The 19,963-nt window shown below is 69.3% G+C and overlaps 3 protein-coding genes across 3 annotated transcripts; all 3 read left to right on the plus strand.

Moving 5' to 3' along the window:
- Positions 1-2,173: 2,173 nt before the first annotated feature.
- On the plus strand, positions 2,174-14,511 carry CPXM1 (carboxypeptidase X, M14 family member 1; the record flags this gene model as incomplete). Its single annotated transcript, XM_080344017.1, has 14 exons — positions 2,174-2,723; positions 4,831-4,941; positions 5,463-5,572; positions 6,579-6,718; positions 6,786-6,870; positions 8,463-8,613; positions 9,719-9,807; positions 10,362-10,485; positions 11,695-11,891; positions 12,292-12,471; positions 12,649-12,946; positions 13,015-13,154; positions 13,707-13,809; positions 14,255-14,511. The coding sequence occupies 14 exons, from the start codon at positions 2,174-2,176 to the stop codon at positions 14,509-14,511; spliced, it is 2,535 nt and encodes an 844-aa protein (XP_080200143.1).
- A 573-nt stretch (positions 14,512-15,084) lies between these two features.
- Positions 15,085-16,667, plus strand: LOC308040242 (putative N-acetyltransferase camello; the record flags this gene model as incomplete). Its single annotated transcript, XM_080344139.1, has 2 exons — positions 15,085-15,151; positions 15,696-16,667. The coding sequence occupies 2 exons, from the start codon at positions 15,085-15,087 to the stop codon at positions 16,355-16,357; spliced, it is 729 nt and encodes a 242-aa protein (XP_080200265.1). The 3' UTR covers positions 16,358-16,667.
- Positions 16,668-19,059: 2,392 nt separating this feature from the next.
- LOC308039668 (N-acetyltransferase family 8 member 7-like) lies at positions 19,060-19,746 on the plus strand (the record flags this gene model as incomplete). Its single annotated transcript, XM_080343164.1, has 1 exon — positions 19,060-19,746. The coding sequence occupies one exon, from the start codon at positions 19,060-19,062 to the stop codon at positions 19,744-19,746; it is 687 nt and encodes a 228-aa protein (XP_080199290.1).
- Between the last annotated feature and the right edge of the window lie 217 nt (positions 19,747-19,963).

Raw genomic sequence — 19,963 nt, forward strand, 5'->3', positions numbered from 1 at the left:
CACCATCCAGCCCCCGGAGACGGGCACGAAACAAAGCGGCGTCCTGCGCCAGATGGCCGGGCCCTGACAGCCCTGTCCCCACCGCCCCCGCTCCCGGGCAGGGATGGGGAAGGAGCATTTCCCAGCACTGCTGGGACAGGGGACACTGTCCGGCAGGAGCATCCCGGGGTGCTGTTGGTCCCCGTCCCGCTCCCCCCTCAGCCACGCACAGCCCGCCCCGGGGGCTGCTCCCCCAGGAGAACACGAGCCAGCCCTGGGTCCCCGGAGCCCCAGCGCAGGGCTCGGGCAGAGCTGCAGCGGGCTCTGGGACGGCCCCGTGGGGACCTGGCGGGGGCACAGGGATGGGGATGGCGACGGGACCAGCTTCCCGAGCCGCCAGCTCTGCTCCCCTGCCTGCTTCCAGCGGGGCATAAGCCAGGTCCATGTCGAGCTGTCACCAAAGGGTGCTGGTGGCCCGAGCCCAGCCGGCTCCTTCCCATCCCTGAGCCCGGCCCTGCGGCTGCAGGCTGCAGAACATCCCAATAAAAGAAATAAAAGTCAGGCTGGGAAAGTCCTTTCGGGGTGGAAAATGAGCTCATGGGAGGGTGGTGGTAGCGCCAGCATCGAGGCTTTTTGGAGCATCCTCTTCAGGGTGGGGGGAGAGGCAGGACCCGGAGACCTTCCCCCTCGGTGGGACGGCGGCCCCTGGGCACCCGACCCGGGCCCCCACCTCTCACCCGGGCACCCCCTGCCCGCGCCTCCGTCCTTGCGGTGCTTCACTCCTCCCCCGCGCAGCCGCTGCTCCCGCCGTCCCGCCGGGGATGCCCCGGGGCTCCGGGGACCGCGTACCCCGGGGGTCCCCCCGGGCAGAGCACCGGGCAGGGCCCCCCCGCTGCGGGGCAGAGCACCGGGCAGGGCCCCCCCGCTGCGGGGCAGGGCCGGGGTTCGGCCCCGCTGCTCCGCGCCGGGTTTGGCCGGGGAGCCCGGGCGGGTTCCGCTCCGCGCAGGCGGCTCCGGGGCCTCCCGGGTCCCCGGGCTCGGCCGGCGGCGCTCGGGCTGCGGCGGAGGGGGGGATGGCAGAGCCCCCCCAGCGCTCCCGGCCCCCTGAGCCGGCCCGGCTGCCCCCGCCGCGCTGGCGGGGAAGCGTTCGGGTGTCCCGGCCGGGGGGAGCCGGGGGGAGCAGCCGGGGGAGCGCGGCACGGGGCACCCTTCGGTTGGGGTGCAGCCGCGGCCCCCCCGGCGTGGCCCGGAGGCTGCGGGATGGGGGGACACACAGCGATCAGCTGGTTTTGTTCCTCGGGTGATCGGCTGGGGGGGCGCGTTCCTCGCCGAGGGCCGGGCAGCTCCGGGGGGCGGGGAGCACCCCCAGCCCCGTCCCTGCCGCCCCGTAGCCCCCCCGGCCGCAGCCCGGTGTCCCGACACATCGCTGCACGCGGGGAGGGGGGAGCCGCGCGTTTCCGGTGGGACCGGGACCCGCGAGCAGCCACCCGGCGGGGTCCGTCCCCCGGCCCGATCCTGCCGCCACCCCCGCCCCCTCCACTGCACAGCCATAGTGGAGGCGGCCGGCAGGATCGGGCCTGGGGTGCCGGGCGGCTGCTGCCCCCACCACCGCGACCGGGGTCAGACACCGGCTGTGTGGACAGTGGGGACACTGCAGGGTGCTGGGGACAGTGGGGACACGCTGGGCACAAGGTACTCAGCGCAGGGGGAGCAGGCTGGACACGATGTCCCGTGTTCGAGGGGTCTCTCTGAGCAACTGGTCACACGCGGGGGACAGTTTTACCCAATACCCCCGCAAGCCCCCGAGCAGCCCGGCGGGACCCCGGCCCGGCCCGGCGAAGGCGTGCGGGCAGCGGTGCGGGCAGCGGTGCGGGCAGCGGTGCGGGCAGCGGTGCGGGCAGCGGTGCGGGCAGCGGTGCGGGCAGCGGAACTTCGCCTGCTGGGGGGCCCAGCGGGAGCCCACCCGGAGCCGCGCGTGTGACCGGCCCCGCTCCGCCACGGCCCCAGCGCCCGATGCCCCCCCCGCCTGCGGGGGTCCCGGCCAGGCGGGAGTGGGCGGGGGGCGCGGGGGCGGGGAGAGGCGGGGAGGGCGGCGGGGGAGGACGGGGCAGGCAGGACCGGGCAGGCAGCGCCGGGAACGGGCAGCGCCGGGCAGGCAGGGCCGGGGGCTGCTCCGCTCCGCTCCGCCGCGGCCATGCTGGGGCTGCCCCTCGCCCCGCTGCTGCTGCTGCTGCTGCTTCTGGTCCCCCCGCCGCCCCCAGCCCGGGCGGCGCCCCCCCGCAGCGCCCCCCGGCCCCGGGCACTGGCGGCCGCCCCCGCCGAGCCCGCCCGCCCCGCCGCCACGGGAATGGGCACCGCGGGGGCTGCCCCGGGAGCCACCGCCACCGGCGCCCCCAGAGGCACCGGGACCACCCCTCCGAGGGGCACAGCAATGAGGTCCCCCCCAACCACGGCGGGGCCCCCCAAAGGCACCGGGACCACCCCTCCGAGGGGCACAGCAGTAAGCCCCCCCCCAACCACGGCGGGGCCCCCCAAAGGCACCGGGACGGCCCCCCCGCGAGGCACGGCAGCAACGCCCCCGAAGGGCACCACGACCGGCCCCCCCAAAAGCACCGGGCTGAGCACCAGGAGCCCCACGGCCGCCCCCACGAAGGGCGCGGGGGGCGGACCTGGAAGCGCAGCCCCATCCAGCCCCGGCCCCCCCGACCGTGGGCGGCTGAAGGAGGGGGGGCCGGGGGCCAAAGGTAGGAACGAGGGGCTGGGGGGTGCGTGAGCTGGGAGTGTGGGTGAGCACAGCTGAGTGTGTGCAGGGGGGTGTGTGCATACATGTGAGCAGAGGAATGTGTGTGCATGTGAGCACAGCTGAGTGTGTGCAGGGGGGTGTGTGCATACATGTGAGCAGAGGAATGTGTGTGCATGTGAGCACAGCTGAGTGTGTGCAGGGGGGTGTGTGCATACATGTGAGCAGAGGAATGTGTGTGCATGTGAGCACAGCTGAGTGTGTGCAGGGGGGTGTGTGCATACATGTGAGCAGAGGAATGTGTGTGCATGTGAGCACAGCTGAGTGTGTGCAGGGGGGTGTGTGCATACATGTGAGCAGAGGAATGTGTGTGCATGTGAGCACAGCTGAGTGTGTGCAGGGGGGTGTGTGCATACATGTGAGCAGAGGAATGTGTGTGCATGTGAGCACAGCTGAGTGTGTGCAGGGCTGTGTGTGCACACATGTGAGCAGAGGAATGTGTGTGCATGTGTGTAGAGCTCTGGGTGTGCACAAATGTGTGCAGAGGAACGTGTGTGCACAAGTGTGTGTGCACACAGCTCTGTGTGTGTCTGTGTTCAGGGCTATGTGTCCATAACTGTGTGTGCACAGTGGTGTTCAGAGGAATGTGCGTGCATGAGCGTGTGCATGCAGGGATGTGTGTGCACAAGTCCAGGCATGCGTGCGCACAACTGTGCATGTGTGTTCACAGATGTGTGTGCACGGCTGTGTGCAGGGAGGTGTGTGCACAGCTGAGCATGCAGAGGCACACGTGCACAATGGCCTGTGTGTGGAAGTGGATTAAAGTGTGTGTGCGCAGGAGTGCGTGTGTGCGCAGGAGTGCGTGTGTGCATGTGTGGACACGTAGTTTGTTTGTCTGTGCATCACCATGTGTGTGTGCACTCTGCGTGTGAGTGTGAGCATGCACTCTGTGAGCGTGCACTCTGAGTGTGTGTGCACTCTGTGTGTGTGTGTGAGCATGCACCCTCAGTGTGTGTGCACTCTGTGTGTGTGTGTGAGCATGCACCCTCAGTGAGTGTGCACTCTGTGTGCATGAGCATGCACTCTGTGAGTGTGCACCCTGAGTGTGAGTGTGCACTCTGTGTGTGTGAGCATGCACTCTGTGAGTGTGCACCCTGAGTGTGAGTGTGCATCCTGAGTGTGAGTGTGCACTGTGTGTGTGTGAGCATGCACTCTGTGAGTGTGCATCCTGAGTGTGAGTGTGCACTGTGTGTGTGTGAGCATGCACTCTGAGAGTGTGCACCCTGAGTGTGAGTGTGCACCCTGAGTGTGAGTGTGCACTCTGTGTGTGTGAGCATGCACTCTGAGAGTGTGCACCCTGAGTGTGAGTGTGCACGCTGTGTGTGTGAGCATGCACTCTGAGAGTGTGCACCCTGAGTGTGAGTGTGCACCCTGAGTGTGAGTGTGCACTCTGTGTGTGTGAGCATGCACTCTGTGAGTGTGCACCCTGAGTGTGAGTGTGCACCCTGAGTGTGAGTGTGCACTCTGTGTGTGTGAGCATGCACTCTGTGAGTGTGCACCCTGAGTGTGAGTGTGCACTCTGTGTGTGTGAGCATGCACTCTGTGAGTGTGCACCCTGAGTGTGAGTGTGCACTCTGTGTGTGTGAGCATGCGCTCTGTGAGTGTGCACCCTGAGTGTGAGTGTGCACCCTGAGTGTGAGTGTGCACTCTGTGTGTGTGAGCATGCGCTCTGTGAGTGTGCACCCTGAGTGTGAGTGTGCACCCTGAGTGTGAGTGTGCACTCTGTGTGTGTGAGCATGCGCTCTGTGAGTGTGCACTCTGTGCACTTGTGCGGTTTCTGGGTGTGTGTGACGTGCACTTTTGTGCAGCATGTGCAGATGTGCGTGTGTGTACACGTGTGCGTGTGTGTACACGTGTACGTGTGTGTACACATGTGTGCATGTGTGTGCACACGTGTGCATGCGCTGGGGGCCGTGCACACCCCAAGCCGTGCTGCAGCCTGTGTAGAGGGGCCATGGGGGTTTGTGGGTGCACATGAGGGGTGTCGGCTCTATGTTCGCGGGGGTCCCTGAGGGCCCAGCCCCACTGCCGGGTCCCTCTGCCCGTCCCAGCCCCGGTGCCCAGGAAGAAGCTGGTGCGGGTTAAAGTGGTGAAGAAGAAAGTGGTGAGGAAGAAGAAGCCGAAGACTCCGGCCAAGGAGGCGGCTGCTCCGCAGGACCCTCGTACGTACACACGGGGATGGGACGTGGGGCTGTGCGGCACGCGTGTGTGCGCACACCTCCGCAGACACCTCTGCACCTTGCACGTGCACCCACAGATGTGGGGAGCAGCCCCAGCGCTCGGGGGGACACAGCCGCCCTCCAGGTCACCGCGCTGTCCCCACGCTGTCCCACACGCACACCCTGCACACACAGCGCTGGGCACGTGCCCTGCGTGTGACGGCACAGGGACACCCCCTGCAAGCCGTGAACACGCGTGTGCAGACACACACTGAGCTCCTGCCCCTCTGTGTGACGGGGACTGGGGTTCACGTGACAGCAGGTGGGGTCGGTGTGACGCAGCGGCGTTTGCCCTGCCCGCAGCCATGGCCATGGCCCTGCTCCTCAACAGGACCTGCCAGGCGCTGCCCTGGGGACACGGGGAGGGGACAGGGTGGGGGCAGCCCTGGGAGCAGGACCCCTGTGTGGGGACAGCCGTGCCTGGGGGTCTCTGAGGCAGCCCGGCCCCTCTGCTCTGTCCCCAGAGTGTCCCCCCCTGGGGCTGGAGTCCCTGCGGGTGCTGGACTCCCAGCTCCGAGCCTCCAGCGACAAGCGCTACGGCCTGGGCGCGCACCGCGGGCGCCTCAACATCCAGGTGGGACACGCGGCGTGTGCGTGGGGTGTGTGACACCTGCACAGTGTATGTGACGTGTGCATGGCGTGTGCATGGCGTGTGCATGGTGTGTGCGTGGAGTGTTTGACACCTGCACAGCGTGTGTGACGTGTGCATGGAGTGTGCATGGAGTGTGCATGGCGTGTGCATGGTGTGTGTGTGGGGTGTGTGACACCTGCACAGTGTATGTGACGTGTGCATGGTGTGTGCGTGGGGTGTGCGTGGGGTGTATGACACCTGCACAGTGTATGTGACGTGTGCATGGTGTGTGCACTGCGTGTGCATGGTGTGTGCGTGGAGTGTTTGATACCTGCACAGCGTGTGTGCATGGTGTGTGCATGGTGTGTGCATGGTGTGTGCGTGGAGTGTGTGACACCTGCATAATGTATGTGACATGTGCATGGCGTGTGCATGGTGCGTGTGATGTTTGCATGGGGTGTGTGACACCTGCACAGTGTATGTGACGTGTGCATGGTGTGTGCATGGTGTGTGTGATGTCTGCGTGGGGTGTGTGACACCTGCACAGTGTATGTGACGTGTGCATGGTGTGTGCATGGTGTGTGTGATGTCTGCGTGGGGTGTGTGACACCTGCACAGTGTATGTGACCTGTGCATGGTGTGTGCACAGTGTGTGTGATGTTTGCATGGGGTGTGTGACATCTGCATGACGTGTGATGTTTTCATGGCAAGTGCGTGGCACACATGTGGCAGGGGCTCCCCAGCGCGGACCCCTGCAGCCTCACTGCAGCCGGTGCAGCCAGTGGTGCCGGGAGCCCCGGCTCCCCTGCGTGTTGGCTGGGGGGGCCTCTGCCGCAGCCCCTCGAAGAGTCACGTGAACCCCCGGGCTTGCTCCCCTGCCCAAGTGGCACCGTGCAGCTGGGACGCCATCGCGGTGCTGTGCCCCCCAGCACAGCGGGGCCGGGGGCACGCAGCGGTGGGGATGTGCCCCCGGAGCCCTGCGTCCCCTCCATCCCTGACACCCCCGCAGTCAGGGCTCTACGACGGGGACTTCTACGACGGCGGCTGGTGCGCGGGGCAGGAGGACACGGCGCAGTGGCTGGAGGTGGACGCCCGCCGGCTCACCAACTTCACCGGCGTCATCACGCAGGGGCTCAACTCCATCTGGACGTAAGGCAGTGGGCAGGGCCAGCCCGGGGCGGGGGGCCGGGACCCTGCTGACCTCTCCCCCACACAGGTATGACTGGGTGACCTCCTACAAGGTCCAGGTCAGCAACGACACCTACACGTGGCACCCGTGCCGCAACGGCACCGAGGAGGCGGTACGTGCCCATGGGGAATGGCCCCGGGTGGGGGGCGGTGGGATTGGGGACCCTCCAGCACCTCCAACCTGCCCGGCTCCCCAGCCAGAGAGAGGACATGGGGATTAACTGGGAGGTTAACTGAGAGGCTCCAGTTAACCAGAGGGTTAACCGTGCTGGGGTTACCGGTGCCGGGGGGGTTAACTGTGCCGGCTGGCACCAGGCTGGGACCCGGCTCTGTTGCCTTTGGCCTCCCCACCCGTGAGCATCCTGCAGCTCTTCCCCTGAGCACAAAGGCCACTTGTCCCCAGCTGCCGCCGCGGCCGCCCGCCAGCCCCGGTGCACGTGTGAGTGGCGGGGCTGGTGTGGGGCTGGCACAGGGGCTGGCACAGGGGCTGGCGCGGGGCTGGTGCAGGGGCTGGCGCGGGGCTGGTGCAGGGGCTGGCATGGCTGTGCCCGCAGGTGCACACGGCAGCCTGGGGCACGGGTGCAGGTGTGAGTGCGTGTGCAAGGACAGAGGGTGCGCAAACAGCCGACGTGTGCACCCATGGGCGCGGGGGGTGAGACGTGGGGCCTGCCAGGGTGGGGGGCCGGGAGCTGCCAGGGCCGGACACGCTGCTGCTCGTGACCCTGTGCCAGGAGGGTCTGGGGGTCCCTGTGCCAGGGAGGATCTGGGGATCTCTGTGCTCAGGCTGGGGTGGGGAGGAGCTTGGGGACCCCTGTGCCAGCGCTGTGCCAGGGACAGGTTTAGGGACCCCTGTGCCAGCGCTGTGCCAGGGGCAGGTTTGGGGACCCCTGTGCCAGCGCTGTGCCAAGGACAGGTTTGGGGATCCCTGTGCCAGCGCTGTGCCAAGGGCAGGTTTGGGGACCCCTGTGCCAGTGCTGTGCCAGGGGCAGGTTTGGGGATCCCTGTGCCAGCGCTGTGCCAGGGACAGGTTTGGGGACCCCTGTGCCAGGGACAGGTTTGGGGACCCCTGTGCCAGCGCTGTGCCAGGGACAGTTTTGGGGACCCCGGTGCCAGGGACAGGTTTGGGAACCCCTGTGCCAGGGACAGGTTTGGGGACTCCTGTGCCAGCGCTGTGCCAGGGACAGGTTTGGGGATCCCTGTGCCAGCGCTGGCACAGGGACAGGTTTGGGGACCTCTGTGCCAGCGCTGTGCCAGGGGCAGGTTTGGGGACCCCTGTGCCAGCGCTGTGCCAGGGGCAGGTTTGGGGATCCCTGTGCCAGCGCTGGCACAGGGACAGGTTTGGGGACCCCTGTGCCAGGAGTGAGTTTGGGCATCCCTGTGCTGGCGACAGGGTTGGGGGTCCCGTGCCAGGGCTGGGTTTGGGGTCCCTGTGCTTGTTCCTGGGGACCATCCCCTTGGGGTATGGGAGCCAAGTGGTGTGGGCACCCCAGGCCCTGCAGCACCATTGGGCTCCGGTTCCTCAGCACTGCCGGGCTTGGCCCCCCAGGGCTCAGCGCACCCAGCCGAGTCTCTGCTCCCCCCGAGGGGCTGGGGGGCCCAGGGAAGCCCTTTGCGCCCCGGCAGGTGGCTCTGCTGCAGCCCCCCACCCCCACCGGCCCCGCGGGTCCCCCCAGCGCAGGGACCCACAGGGGCTGTGTCCCCCCAGGTGTTCCCCGGGAACAAGGACCCCGAGACGCCGGTGCTGAACCTGCTGCCGGTGCCGGTGGTGGCGCGGTACCTGCGCATCAACCCCCAGAGCTGGTTCCCCAACGGCACCATCTGCCTGCGGGCAGAGGTGCTGGGCTGCCCGCTGCCCGGTGGGTGCTGCTGCTGCTGCTGTTGCTGCTGCTGCTGCTGCTGCTGCTGCCCATTGCCTGCTGCTGCCTGCTGCTGCTGCTGCCCATTGCCTGCTGCCTGCTGCCTGCTGCTGCTGCCCATTGCCTGCTGCCTGCTGCTGCTGCCTGCTGCTGCTGCTGCCTGCCCGTTGCCTGCTGCTGCTGCTGCCTGCCCATTGCCTGCTGCTGCCTGCTGCCTGCTGCCTGCTGCCTGCTGCCTGCTGCCTGCTGCTGCTGCTGCCTGCCCATTGCCTGCTGCTGCCTGCTGCCTGCTGCCTGCTGCCTGCTGCCTGCTGCTGCTGCTGCTGCTGCCTGCCCATTGCCTGCTGCTGCTGCCCATTGCCTGCTGCTGCCTGCTGCTGCTGCCGCCTGCCCATTGCCTGCTGCTGCTGCCCATTGCCTACTGCCTGCTGCCTGCTGCTGCTGCCCATTGCCTGCTGCCTGCTGCTGCTGCCTGCTGCTGCTGCTGCCTGCCCGTTGCCTGCTGCTGCTGCTGCCTGCTGCCTGCTGCCTGTCCATTGCCTGCTGCCTGCTGCCTGCCCATTGCCTGCTGCCTGCCCATTGCCTGCTGCCTGCCCATTACCTGCTGCCTGCCCATTGCCTGCTGCTGCTGCCCATTACCTGCTGCTGCCTGCTGCTGCTGCTGCCTGCCCATTGCCTGCTGCTGCTGCCCATTGCCCATTGCCTGCTGCCTGCTGCTGCTGCTGCCCATTGCCTGCTGCTGCTGCTGCCTGCCCGTTGCCTGCTGCTGCTGCTGCTGCTGCCTGCCCATTGCCTGCTGCTGCCTGCTGCCTGCTGCCTGCCCATTGCCTGCTGCTGCTGCCTGCCCATTGCCTGCTGCTGCTGCTGCCCATTGCCTGCTGCTGCTGCCTGCTGCCTGCTGCCTGCTGCCTGCTGCTGCTGCCTGCCCATTGCCTGCTGCTGCCTGCATCCCCCTGCCCCCCACCCCTCTCTCCAACCCACGACCACCCAGGACGGTCACGCTCTGCCAGGGCTGTCCCCAGGGTTGGGGTCCAGGCTGCCCCCCCCTCCCTGGGTCTCTGACCATGTCCCCCCTTGTCCCCTCTGCGCCCTCGGCTCCTGGCAGACCCCAACAACATCTACGCCTGGCACAGCCCCCCCCCGCCCGCCGACAAGCTGGATTTCCGCCACCACAACTACAAGGAGATGAGAAAGGTGCCCGCTTGGTGCAGGGCAGGGGTCTGCACCCCTGGGGACACCGTGGGGTGGGAGGGGGGTCTGCACCCCTGGGGACACCCTGGGGTGGGACGGGGGGTCTGCACCCCTGGGGACACCGTGGGGTGAGGTGGGGGGTCTGCACCCCTGGGGACACCCTGGGGTGGGACGGGGGGTCTGCACCCCTGGGGACACCGTGGGGTGAGGTGGGGGGTCTGCACCCCTGGGGACACCCTGGGGTGGGACGGGGGGTCTGCACCCCTGGGGACACCGTGGGGTGAGGTGGGGGGTCTGCACCCCTGGGGACACCCTAGGATGGGACAGGGGGTCTGCACCCCTGGAGACACCGTGGGGTGGGACGGGGGGTCTGCACCCCTGGGGACACTGTGGGGTGGGATGGGGGGTCTGCACCCATGTGGACACCCTAGGATGGGACAGGGGGTCTGCACCCCTGGGGACACCGTGGAGTGGGGGGTCTGCACCCCTGGGGACACCCTGGGGTGGAGCAGGGGTCCCCGTGCCCCCGGCGTGCCCCTGAGCCGTGCCCTCCCCAGCTGATGAAGCGGGTGAATGATGAGTGTCCCGACATCACCCGCGTCTACAGCATTGGGAAGAGCTACCTGGGCCTCAAGATGTATGTGATGGAGATCTCGGACAACCCTGGGCTGCACGAAGTGGGTACGTGCTGGGGAGGTGACAGCTGGGCTGGCTGGGGACACCCAGGCTACACAGGATGGGACAGGGTGACTGGGGACACCCAGGCTGTGCAGGATGGGACAGGGTGGCCAGGGACATCCAGGCTGTGCAGGATGGGACAGCGTGGCCGGGGATGCCCAGACTGTGCAGAATGGGATGGGGTGGCCAGGGACATCCAGACTGTGCAGGATGGGACGGGGTGGCCGGGGACACCCAGACTGTGCAGGATGGGACGGGATGGCTGGGGACACCCAGGCTGTGCAGGATAGGATGGGGTGGCTGGGGACACCCAGACTGTGCAGGATAGGATGGGGTGGCCGGGGACACCCAGACTGTGCAGAATGGGACGGGGTGGCTGGGGACACCCAGACTGTGCAGGATAGGATGGGGTGGCTGGGGACATCCAGGCTGTGCAGAATGGGACGGGGTGGCTGGGGACACCCAGACTGTGCAGGATAGGATGGGGTGGCTGGGGACATCCAGGCTGTGCAGAATGGGACGGGGTGGCTGGGGACACCCAGACTGTGCAGGATAGGATGGGGTGGCTGGGGACATCCAGGCTGTGCAGAATGGGACGGGGTGGCTGGGGACACCCAGACTGTGCAGGATAGGATGGGGTGGCTGGGGACACCCAGACTGTGCAGAATGGGACGGGGTGGCTGGGGACACCCAGACTGTGCAGGATAGGATGGGGTGGCTGGGGACATCCAGGCTGTGCAGAATGGGACGGGGTGGCTGGGGACACCCAGACTGTGCAGGATAGGATGGGGTGGCTGGGGACATCCAGGCTGTGCAGAATGGGACGGGGTGGCTGGGGACACCCAGACTGTGCAGGATAGGATGGGGTGGCTGGGGACATCCAGGCTGTGCAGAATGGGACGGGGTGGCTGGGGACACCCAGACTGTGCAGGATAGGATGGGGTGGCTGGGGACATCCAGGCTGTGCAGAATGGGACGGGGTGGCTGGGGACACCCAGACTGTGCAGGATAGGATGGGGTGGCTGGGGACATCCAGGCTGTGCAGAATGGGACGGGGTGGCTGGGGACACCCAGACTGTGCAGGATAGGATGGGGTGGCCGGGGATGCGCAGGCTGTGCAGGATGGGGACAGTCCCTGGGACGCTCGGGCTGTCCCGGGGCGCAGAGGCGGGGGTGGCCGTGTCCCCGCTGACACCGGGCTGTCCCCCGCAGGTGAGCCCGAGTTCCGCTACGTGGCGGGGATGCACGGGAACGAGGTGCTGGGCCGGGAGCTGCTGCTCAACCTCATGGAGTTCCTGTGCCGGGAGTTCCGGGCGGGCAACCCGCGCGTGGTGCAGCTGGTCACCGAGACCCGCATCCACCTCCTGCCCTCCATGAACCCCGACGGCTACGAGACCGCCTACAAGCTGGTAGGGTCGGGGTGCTGAGCACCCATGTGCCGCGGGGCTGTCCTGGCACCAGCCTCTGGTGACCCGATCCCCCAGTGACCCTGACCCCTGGTGACCCCATCACCCTGTTAACTCTGTCTCCCAGTGGCCCCGTCCCCCCGGTGACCCCATCCTTTGGTGACCCCATGCCCCCGGTGACCGCTTTCCCTGGTGACCTCACCCTCCAGTGAGCCCATCCAGTGGTGACCCTGTCCCCCGGTGACCCTGTCCCCCGTGACCCCGTCCCTTAGCGATGCCATCTCCTCAGTGACCCTGTCCCCTGGTGACCCCATCCCCTCAGTGACCCTGTCCCCAAGTGTCCCCATCCCCTGGTGACCTGGTCTCCTGAGTGTCCCCGTCCCCCGGTGACCTCGTTCCGCAGGGCTCGGAGCTGTCGGGCTGGGCCATGGGCCGCTGGACCTACGAGGGCATCGACCTGAACCACAACTTCGCGGACCTCAACACGGCGCTGTGGGACGCCGAGGACAACGACCTGGTGCCGCACGAGTTCCCCAACCACTACATCCCCATCCCTGAGTACTACACCCTCACCAACGCCACGGTGAGCCCCCGCGCCCCAAAACACCCCCGTTGCTGCCCCAGCGCCCGGGGTGACGCTCACCTATGGGGGGTGCGCTGGGGACGGACTCATGGGGTCTCAGCCCCAAGGAGGGGGTGACAGGAGCCTTTCCCTGTCGCGGTGGGGGGTTCACCGCCACGGCCCCCGTGGTTCCCCCAGGTGGCCCCCGAGACGCGGGCGGTGATCGACTGGATGCAGCGCTACCCCTTCGTGCTGAGCGCCAACCTGCACGGGGGGGAGCTGGTGGTCACCTACCCCTTCGACATGACGCGCAGCTACTGGAAGGCGCAGGAGCTGACGCCCACGGCCGACGACGGCGTGTTCCGCTGGCTGGCCACCGTCTACGCCACCTCCAACCTGGCCATGGCCAGCGAGGACCGCCGCCTCTGCCACTACGATGACTTCGCCCGCCACGGCAACATCATCAACGGGGCCAACTGGCACACGGTGCCCGGCAGTGAGTGGGGGGCTGGCGAGGGGGGGTGTGGGGCCGAGGACCCCCTGACACCCCCCCGTCCCGCGCAGGCATGAACGACTTCAGCTACCTGCACACCAACTGCTTCGAGATCACGGTGGAGCTCTCCTGTGACAAGTTCCCGCACGCGTCCGAGCTGCCGGCCGAGTGGGAGAACAACCGCGAGTCCCTGCTGCTCTACATGGAGCAGGTGGGACGGGGACACTGGGGGACACGCGCAGCAGGGGATGTGGGTGCTGAGGGGTCGGGATTGCGGCAGGGGCTGAGCACGTGGCAGCAGGACATGGCTCAGGGGGCCGCAAACACCCCCAAGGCGCCGCGTCCCCATGTCCCCTGTGGGCTCCTCCACAGGCACAGAGCAACAGGCAGCAGGTGGGGACAGAGCTGCAAGGGGCTCTGTGCTCCTGAGGGGGGACACGCTGGCGGGGACGTGGGCACTGAGGGGTCAGGGGTTTGGCAGGGGCTGAGCACATGGCAGCAGGACACGGCTGGGGGGTCCTCAAACACCCTGAGGCTCTGTGTCCCCTGTGTCCCCTGCGGGCACCTCCACGGCACAGAGCATGTGGGGCACGTGCGCTGTGTGGGATGGGGTGTGTGCCACGCTCCATGCAGATGTGCACCCAGATGTGCAGAGCCTGCAGGGTGCCTGTGCTCCTGCAAGTGTGGCAAGTGTGCAAACGTGTGCGTGTGCACGTGTGTGTCCCCTGCACACCCGCTGCTGACACCCGCTCCGTGGTCCCAGGTGCATCGTGGGATCAAGGGGGTGGTGCGGGACAGTGACACGGAGCAGGGCATCGCCAACGCCATCATCTCGGTGGACGGCATCAACCACGACATCCGGACGGGTGCGGTGGGCCGGGGATGGGAATGCGGTGGGATTTGGGGATGGGAATGCGGTGGGATTTGGGGATGGGAATGGGGACTGGGGGTGGGGATGAAGACAGAAATTTGATTAGGCTGGGACTGGGGATGGGATGGGATTAGGGATGGAGGTGGGGAGGGGATGGGATTGGGGGTGGAGGTGAGAAGGGCGTAGGGAGGGGATGGGCGTAGAATGGGGGTGGGGACAGGGACAGGAGTGGGATGGGGAGAAGATGGAGTTGGGGATGGGAAGGATCAGGGCTGGGCATGGCATGGGGATGGAAATAGAATTAGGGTGGGAATGGGATTGGGGTGGGGACAAGGATGGGACTGGGGATGGGACCGGGCACAGGGATGGGATCGGGCACAGGGCTGGGGACGGGGCCAAGGGCCGAGGCTGGGGCTGCACTGACGGCCCCGCTGTCACAGCCCTGGACGGGGACTACTGGCGGCTGCTGAACCCGGGCGAGTACGAGGTGACGGCGCGGGCCGAGGGCTACGAAGCGGCCACGCAGCCGTGTCACGTCTCGTACGAGAACGTCCCCACGCCGTGCAGCTTCCGCCTGGCCCGGCTGCGGCGGCACCGGCCGCGGGGGCGGCTGCCCGGGCGGGCCCCGCTGCCCTCCGACCTGCGGCTGCGGCGGCAGCGCCTGCGCCGGCTCCGCGCCCAGCGCCGAGCGCCGTGACCGGCACCGGGGACGCGGGACACGGGACACGGCCCGGGGCCGCGGGCTCGGCGGGGGGCCGGGGTGGAGCCGGTGACGGGGCCGGGGGACGCAGTGGGGGCGGAGCGGGTGCTCCGGGTGTCGCTGCCGTGCGGGACACGTCCCAGTAAAGCCGCCTGTGCCGCCCCCCGGCTGCGCCTCTGTCGGGAACGGACCCGGTGCACGTGGTGGGGGGCCAGGGCCCGATCCTGCCCGGCCGGGACGCGGTGCGGAGGGGCCGGGGCCCGATCCTGCCCGGCCGGCACGAGGTGCGGAGAGGATGGGGCCCGATCCTGGCCCCGCCCCGCCCCAGCAAGCCCCGCCTCCGGTAGCGCCCGCCCCCCGTTTGCCCGCCCTTGCCCTGAAGGTCAATGGCGCATCCGCAGCCGGAGGTCCCACCCCCTCGCCCTGGCTCCGCCTCCTTGCTCCGCCCCGTCTGGGCGCCCCGCTGACGTCACCCCGTCCCCAACGAGGCTCCGCCCCCGCCGCCCCTCACTGGGCGCCTATTGGCTCGTGGTGGCGGGAGGGGCGTGACCCCCGGAGGAGCGGCGGCCAATGGGCTGCGAGCCTTGTCCGTATCAGGCGGGCGCTGGCGGCGGCGCGGCTGCGGGCGGGGGGCGCGGTGAGTGGGGCGGGACCGCGGGGACCGGGAGCACGGGGGGACCAGGGTCACGGGGGGACCAGGGTGGGGAGGGAGCAGAGGGTGCTGGGACCATGGGTGGTTTGTGGGGGAGTCCGTGGGGTGTTGGGTCCATGGGGTGTTGGGTCCATGGGGTCATTAGAGGGGTCCCGGGTAGGAGTGGTTGGAGGGTGCTGGAAGGTCCCCGGGGGGCCAGAGGGGGTTGAGCCCTTGGGGAGGGGTGTGGGGCCACTCACGGGGGTGATGGGGAAGGGTTCAAGGGGGGTGGAGGGGGGAAGGATGGACCCCTGGGGTGTGATCAGGGGGATGGGAGGGGAAGGACAGGCCCATGGGGGGTTGGTGGATGGGGGGTGTGATAGGGGGTCTGGGGTAGATAGGGGGCCAGGACAGGCCCATGAGGCCCAAGGGGTAGTCGGGAGGTGGGATCGGGGGGTATGTGGGGCTGGGGGTAGCTGCTGCCTGGTCTGTGGGACCCCCGAGCCCACCTCGGGGGCAGGGGGCACCCGCCATGAGTGACCCCCCGCAGCACGCAGCATGGTGGAGTACCGGATCCGGCCGTACCGGCAGGAGGACGGCGAGGCCGTGCGCGAGATCTTCGCCACCGGCATGAGCGAGTACGCGCCGGCGCTGTGCCTGCACGTGCTGCGGCAGCCCTGGGCGCTGCTGGCGCTGGGCAGCACCGTGGCCGCGCTCCTGGCCAGCGCCCGCTCGCTGCTGCTGCCGCTGCTGGCGCTCACGCTGCTGCTGGCGCTGGCCCGGCACCTGCTGGGCTGCGCCTGGAGCGCCTACATCGACCGCTGCCTCGCCGGCGACCTGCGCGACATCGGCGCCACCTACGCCGAGAGCGCCGGGGCGCGGTTCTGGGTGGCGGAGGCGGACGAGCGGGTGGTGGGCACGGTGGGCGTGCTGCCGGGCGACGCCGACGGCGAGCTGGTGCTGAAGAGGATGTCGGTGCGCAAGGACTACCGGGGCCTGGGCATCGCCGCGGCGCTGGGCCGCACGGCGCTGGCCTTCGCGCGGCAGCGGGGCTGCCGGGCCGTGGTGCTCAACACGCTGATGCTGCAGCACCGCGCGCAGGCCCTGTATGAGCGCCTGGGCTTCCGCCGGCACCGCCACTACGTCCTGCCCACGCTGTATGGCCGCCTGGCCAACTGCACCATCACCGTCTACCGCTACGAGCTGCCCTGAGCTGGGGCTGGCACCACGGCACCGAGGGGCACGGGGGAGCCTTGACCAGAGCCTGACACTGGCTGTGCCACCGGGGGCTGCTGCTGACCCTGCCCGCCGGACACGGTGCAGCCGCGGGGCACTGGCCGCGGGTCGATGCTTCTCAGGGACTGCGGTGGCACAGGGGGTAGGGACCCTTGTGCCCAGTGCAGTTTGGGGTCTGTGGGGCGCTGGGGGGGCTGCCCCCACCCTGGCAACAGGCAGAGGTGCCACGGTGCTCCCCACCGAACCCTGCCCAGGGGGGCCGTGTCCCACCTGCTCCTGACACCCCCAGGACACCCCAGCTCTGTCCCCCCGGTCACTCAGTGGTGCCTGCGGGTCGGGCGCTGCCCCTGTGCGGGAGGAGGAATAAAGGCTCATCCACAGCACTGGGCTGGGTCATTCTTCCCTGGAGGGGTCACCCCAGTGTGATGACAGGTCCCTGGTGCCACAGCCCCATGGGAATAACCCAGGATGGGGCTGGGGGGGACAGCACCCAGGACCCACCGGGTGTCCCCATGAGCCCCTGGGAACAACCCAGCATGCTGGGGGTCCTTGGGCAGGGGACTGTGGCCCCCAGGGTGATGACACCCCCTCCCAGGTGCTGGCTGTCCCCAAGGGCTCCTCGTGTCCCACTCCACTTGGACCTTCGCTCAAGGGACAAAAGGTGAGTTGGCCGTGGGACGAGCCGCTTGGTGGGGAGGCCGGTGGGGCTGGGCAAAGTCCCTGGTGGGGCTGGGCCCCCCCAAAAGGAGAGTGCGGGATGGAGGGAGCCCTCCCCCTAGAAGTTCCCCCTGTCGATGGGGTCTAGCGCCAAAGCATCTCCCCGATTTGACAGTGATGGGGGTCCCGGGGGAGCCCATCCCCACGGCTGCCTGTGTCCCCGTTCCCACGCGAGTCTTCCCCAAGGCTGAGGTGACCCCGCAGCCTCGCAGCCGGGGCGATGGCAGCAGCCGGGGCGATGGCAGCAGCCGGGGCAATGGCAGCAGCCGGGGCGGTGGCAGCAGCCGGGGCGATGGCAGCAGCCGGGGCGATGGCAGCAGCCGGGGCGGTGGCAGCAGCCAGGGCGGTGGCAGCAGCCGGGGCGATGGCAGCAGCCGGGGCGGTGGCAGCAGCCGGGGCGGTGGCAGCAGCCGGGGCGATGGCAGCAGCCGGGGCGGTGGCAGCAGCCGGGGCTATGGCAGCAGCCGGGGCGATGGCGGCAGCCGGGGCAATGGCAGCAGCCGGGGCGATGGCGGCAGCCGGGGCGGTGGCGGCAGCCGGGGCGGTGGCAGCAGCCGGGGCTATGGCAGCAGCCGGGGCGATGGCAGCAGCCGGGGCGATGGCAGCAGCCGGGGCAATGGCAGCAGCCGGGGCAATGGCAGCAGCCGGGGCGATGGCAGCAGCCGGGGCAATGGCAGCAGCCGGGGCAATGGCAGCAGCCGGGGCGATGGCAGCAGCCGGGGCAATGGCAGCAGCCGGGGCTATGGCAGCAGCCGGGGCGATGGCAGCAGCCGGGGCGGTGGCAGCAGCCGGGGCAATGGCAGCGTCCCGGCGGAGGCGGCAGCACTTCCCCAGCAGCGCCTGCGCTCGCCGCTTCCTCTGAGCCGCCGCCAGCCGGGGTAAGGGCCGAGCCGGGGCTACGACCCCGGTGCTGTCACCCCCCCACCCCGAAAACAAGCTGGGCGAGCCCCCCCGCGAAGGGCCGCGGGGCCGGACCGGGCCGGCATCTCTCTGCCGGCACACGCAGCGCCGGGGCTGCGGGAAGCGAAGGGCCCCCGCGCCGTGCCGGGGGGTTGTCGGACCCCCAGGGTTTGGCAACGGACCCCCCTGTTTTCAGCCGGACGAGCGGCACAGCCGCGGTCCCGGCTGGAGCAGCGGCGGAGCCGGGAGCAGCAGGTGGGGGGGGCACGGGGACGCTGCCAAGGTGAGGGATGTCGCGCGGGGCTGAGGCCACGCTCCCCTTCACGCCCCCGGGCTTTTCGACAGCTCGGGGCCCCCTCCCCAGGGCAAGGGGAGATGTGCCCCCGGGTCCCCGCGCCGGGGGTGGCTGAGCCCCCCCTGCAGGGGCACAACCCCTGGCCGGTCCCGAGCAGCCGCGTCCCCCCAGCCCGTGTCCCTTTGCCCCGCTCCCATCTCCCATCACGGCGCCGCGGGGCAAAGGACGGGACGCGGGCGGCTGCCCAGTCCTGCCGCGCACTCGGAGCCGCGGTGAGTGCCGGGGCTGCTCGGTGAACGGGGGGACAGGCACCCCCAGATCCTCCTGGGCTTCCCTCTGTGCCCCCCTGCTCCCCCCTCCGGGGTGTCCTCTGAACCCGCTCCTGGGGGCTGGGGGGTGAATCTCCCAGGTCCCAGCCGGGGGGGATGGGGCCCCCAGCCTGTGTCACCCCCACCTGCACAGACACCCCGTGGGGCTGTTCCCAGCAGGGGGACTGGGGTGACACGGGTGTCTCTGGGGGGTCCATGGGGTCCCCACGGGGAATGAGGAGGGTTGGGGCAGGAACCCCGTGGGGGGCTGGGGGTCCAGGTGCTCACCCCAGGCCAGGCTGGTGATTTGGGGTGAGAAAAGGGTAATTCTGGCAGCGGGGTGCAGGCTGGTGCCCAGCCACGGGGAGCCGAGGGCGCCCGCACGCTGCTGGGGCAGCGATTCCCGCCGCTGTGCCGTCCCTGTGCTGACAGCCCCGCGCCGCAGGTGCCAGCCGCCCATGGCGTCCTTCCGCATCCGGCAGTACCGCGACCAGGACTATGAGGCCGTGCGGAGCCTCTTCACCCACGGGCTCCTGGAGCATGTGCCGGCCGCCTACCGGTTCCTGCTGCGCTCGGCGCGGGTGCAGCTGGTGCTGCTGGTGCTGTTCGCCACGGTGCGGGCGGCCACCGGCTCCTGGCTGCTGGGGCTGGCGGCCGTGGCGCTGGTGATGGCGGCCACCTGGCCCATGGTGCGCTTCGTCTGCACTGCCTACGTGCAGAACGCGCTGAGCACCGACCTCTGCGACATCGAGGGCAGCTACATGCAGGCGCCCGACTCCTGCTTCTGGGTGGCGGAGGCCGGCGGGGCCGTGGTGGGCACAGTGGCCGTGGCGCCGCCGCAGAACCCGGCCGACCGAGGGGCGGCCCTGGAGCTGCTGCGGATGTCGGTCAGCAAGGACTACCGCGGCCGCGGCGTGTCCAAGGCGCTGTGCAGGCAGGTGCTGCGCTTCGCCCAGGCGCGGGGCTACAGCGCCGTGGTGCTGTCCACGTCCATGGTGCAGGTGGCGGCGCAGCGGCTCTACGAGAGCCACGGCTTCAGGAAGGTGGGGTTCACCGGCCTCTCGCCGCTCGGTGACCTGCTCTGCATCCAGATCTTCCGCTACCGCTGCGACCTGTCCGGCAGCACCGCGGACCCGCCGCGCTAGGGACTGCCGCGGCGTGCGACCACGGCACCGCCACCCCGGCACCGCCACGGCGTCCCCGACCCGGCACACCAGACACAGCCACTGCTCTCCAACCCCAGCACACCGCACACCGCCTCGGCGTCCCCGATCCCGGCAGCCGCGGCGCCCGCCCGGCGTGGGCAGCGGGGGCCGGGAGCTGCCCCGCTCGGCTGCCGGCACCTGTGCCGACACCTCTGCC

This window comes from Nesoenas mayeri (genome assembly GCF_963082525.1).
Source record: "Nesoenas mayeri genome assembly, chromosome: 4".
NCBI lineage: Eukaryota > Metazoa > Chordata > Aves > Columbiformes > Columbidae > Nesoenas > Nesoenas mayeri.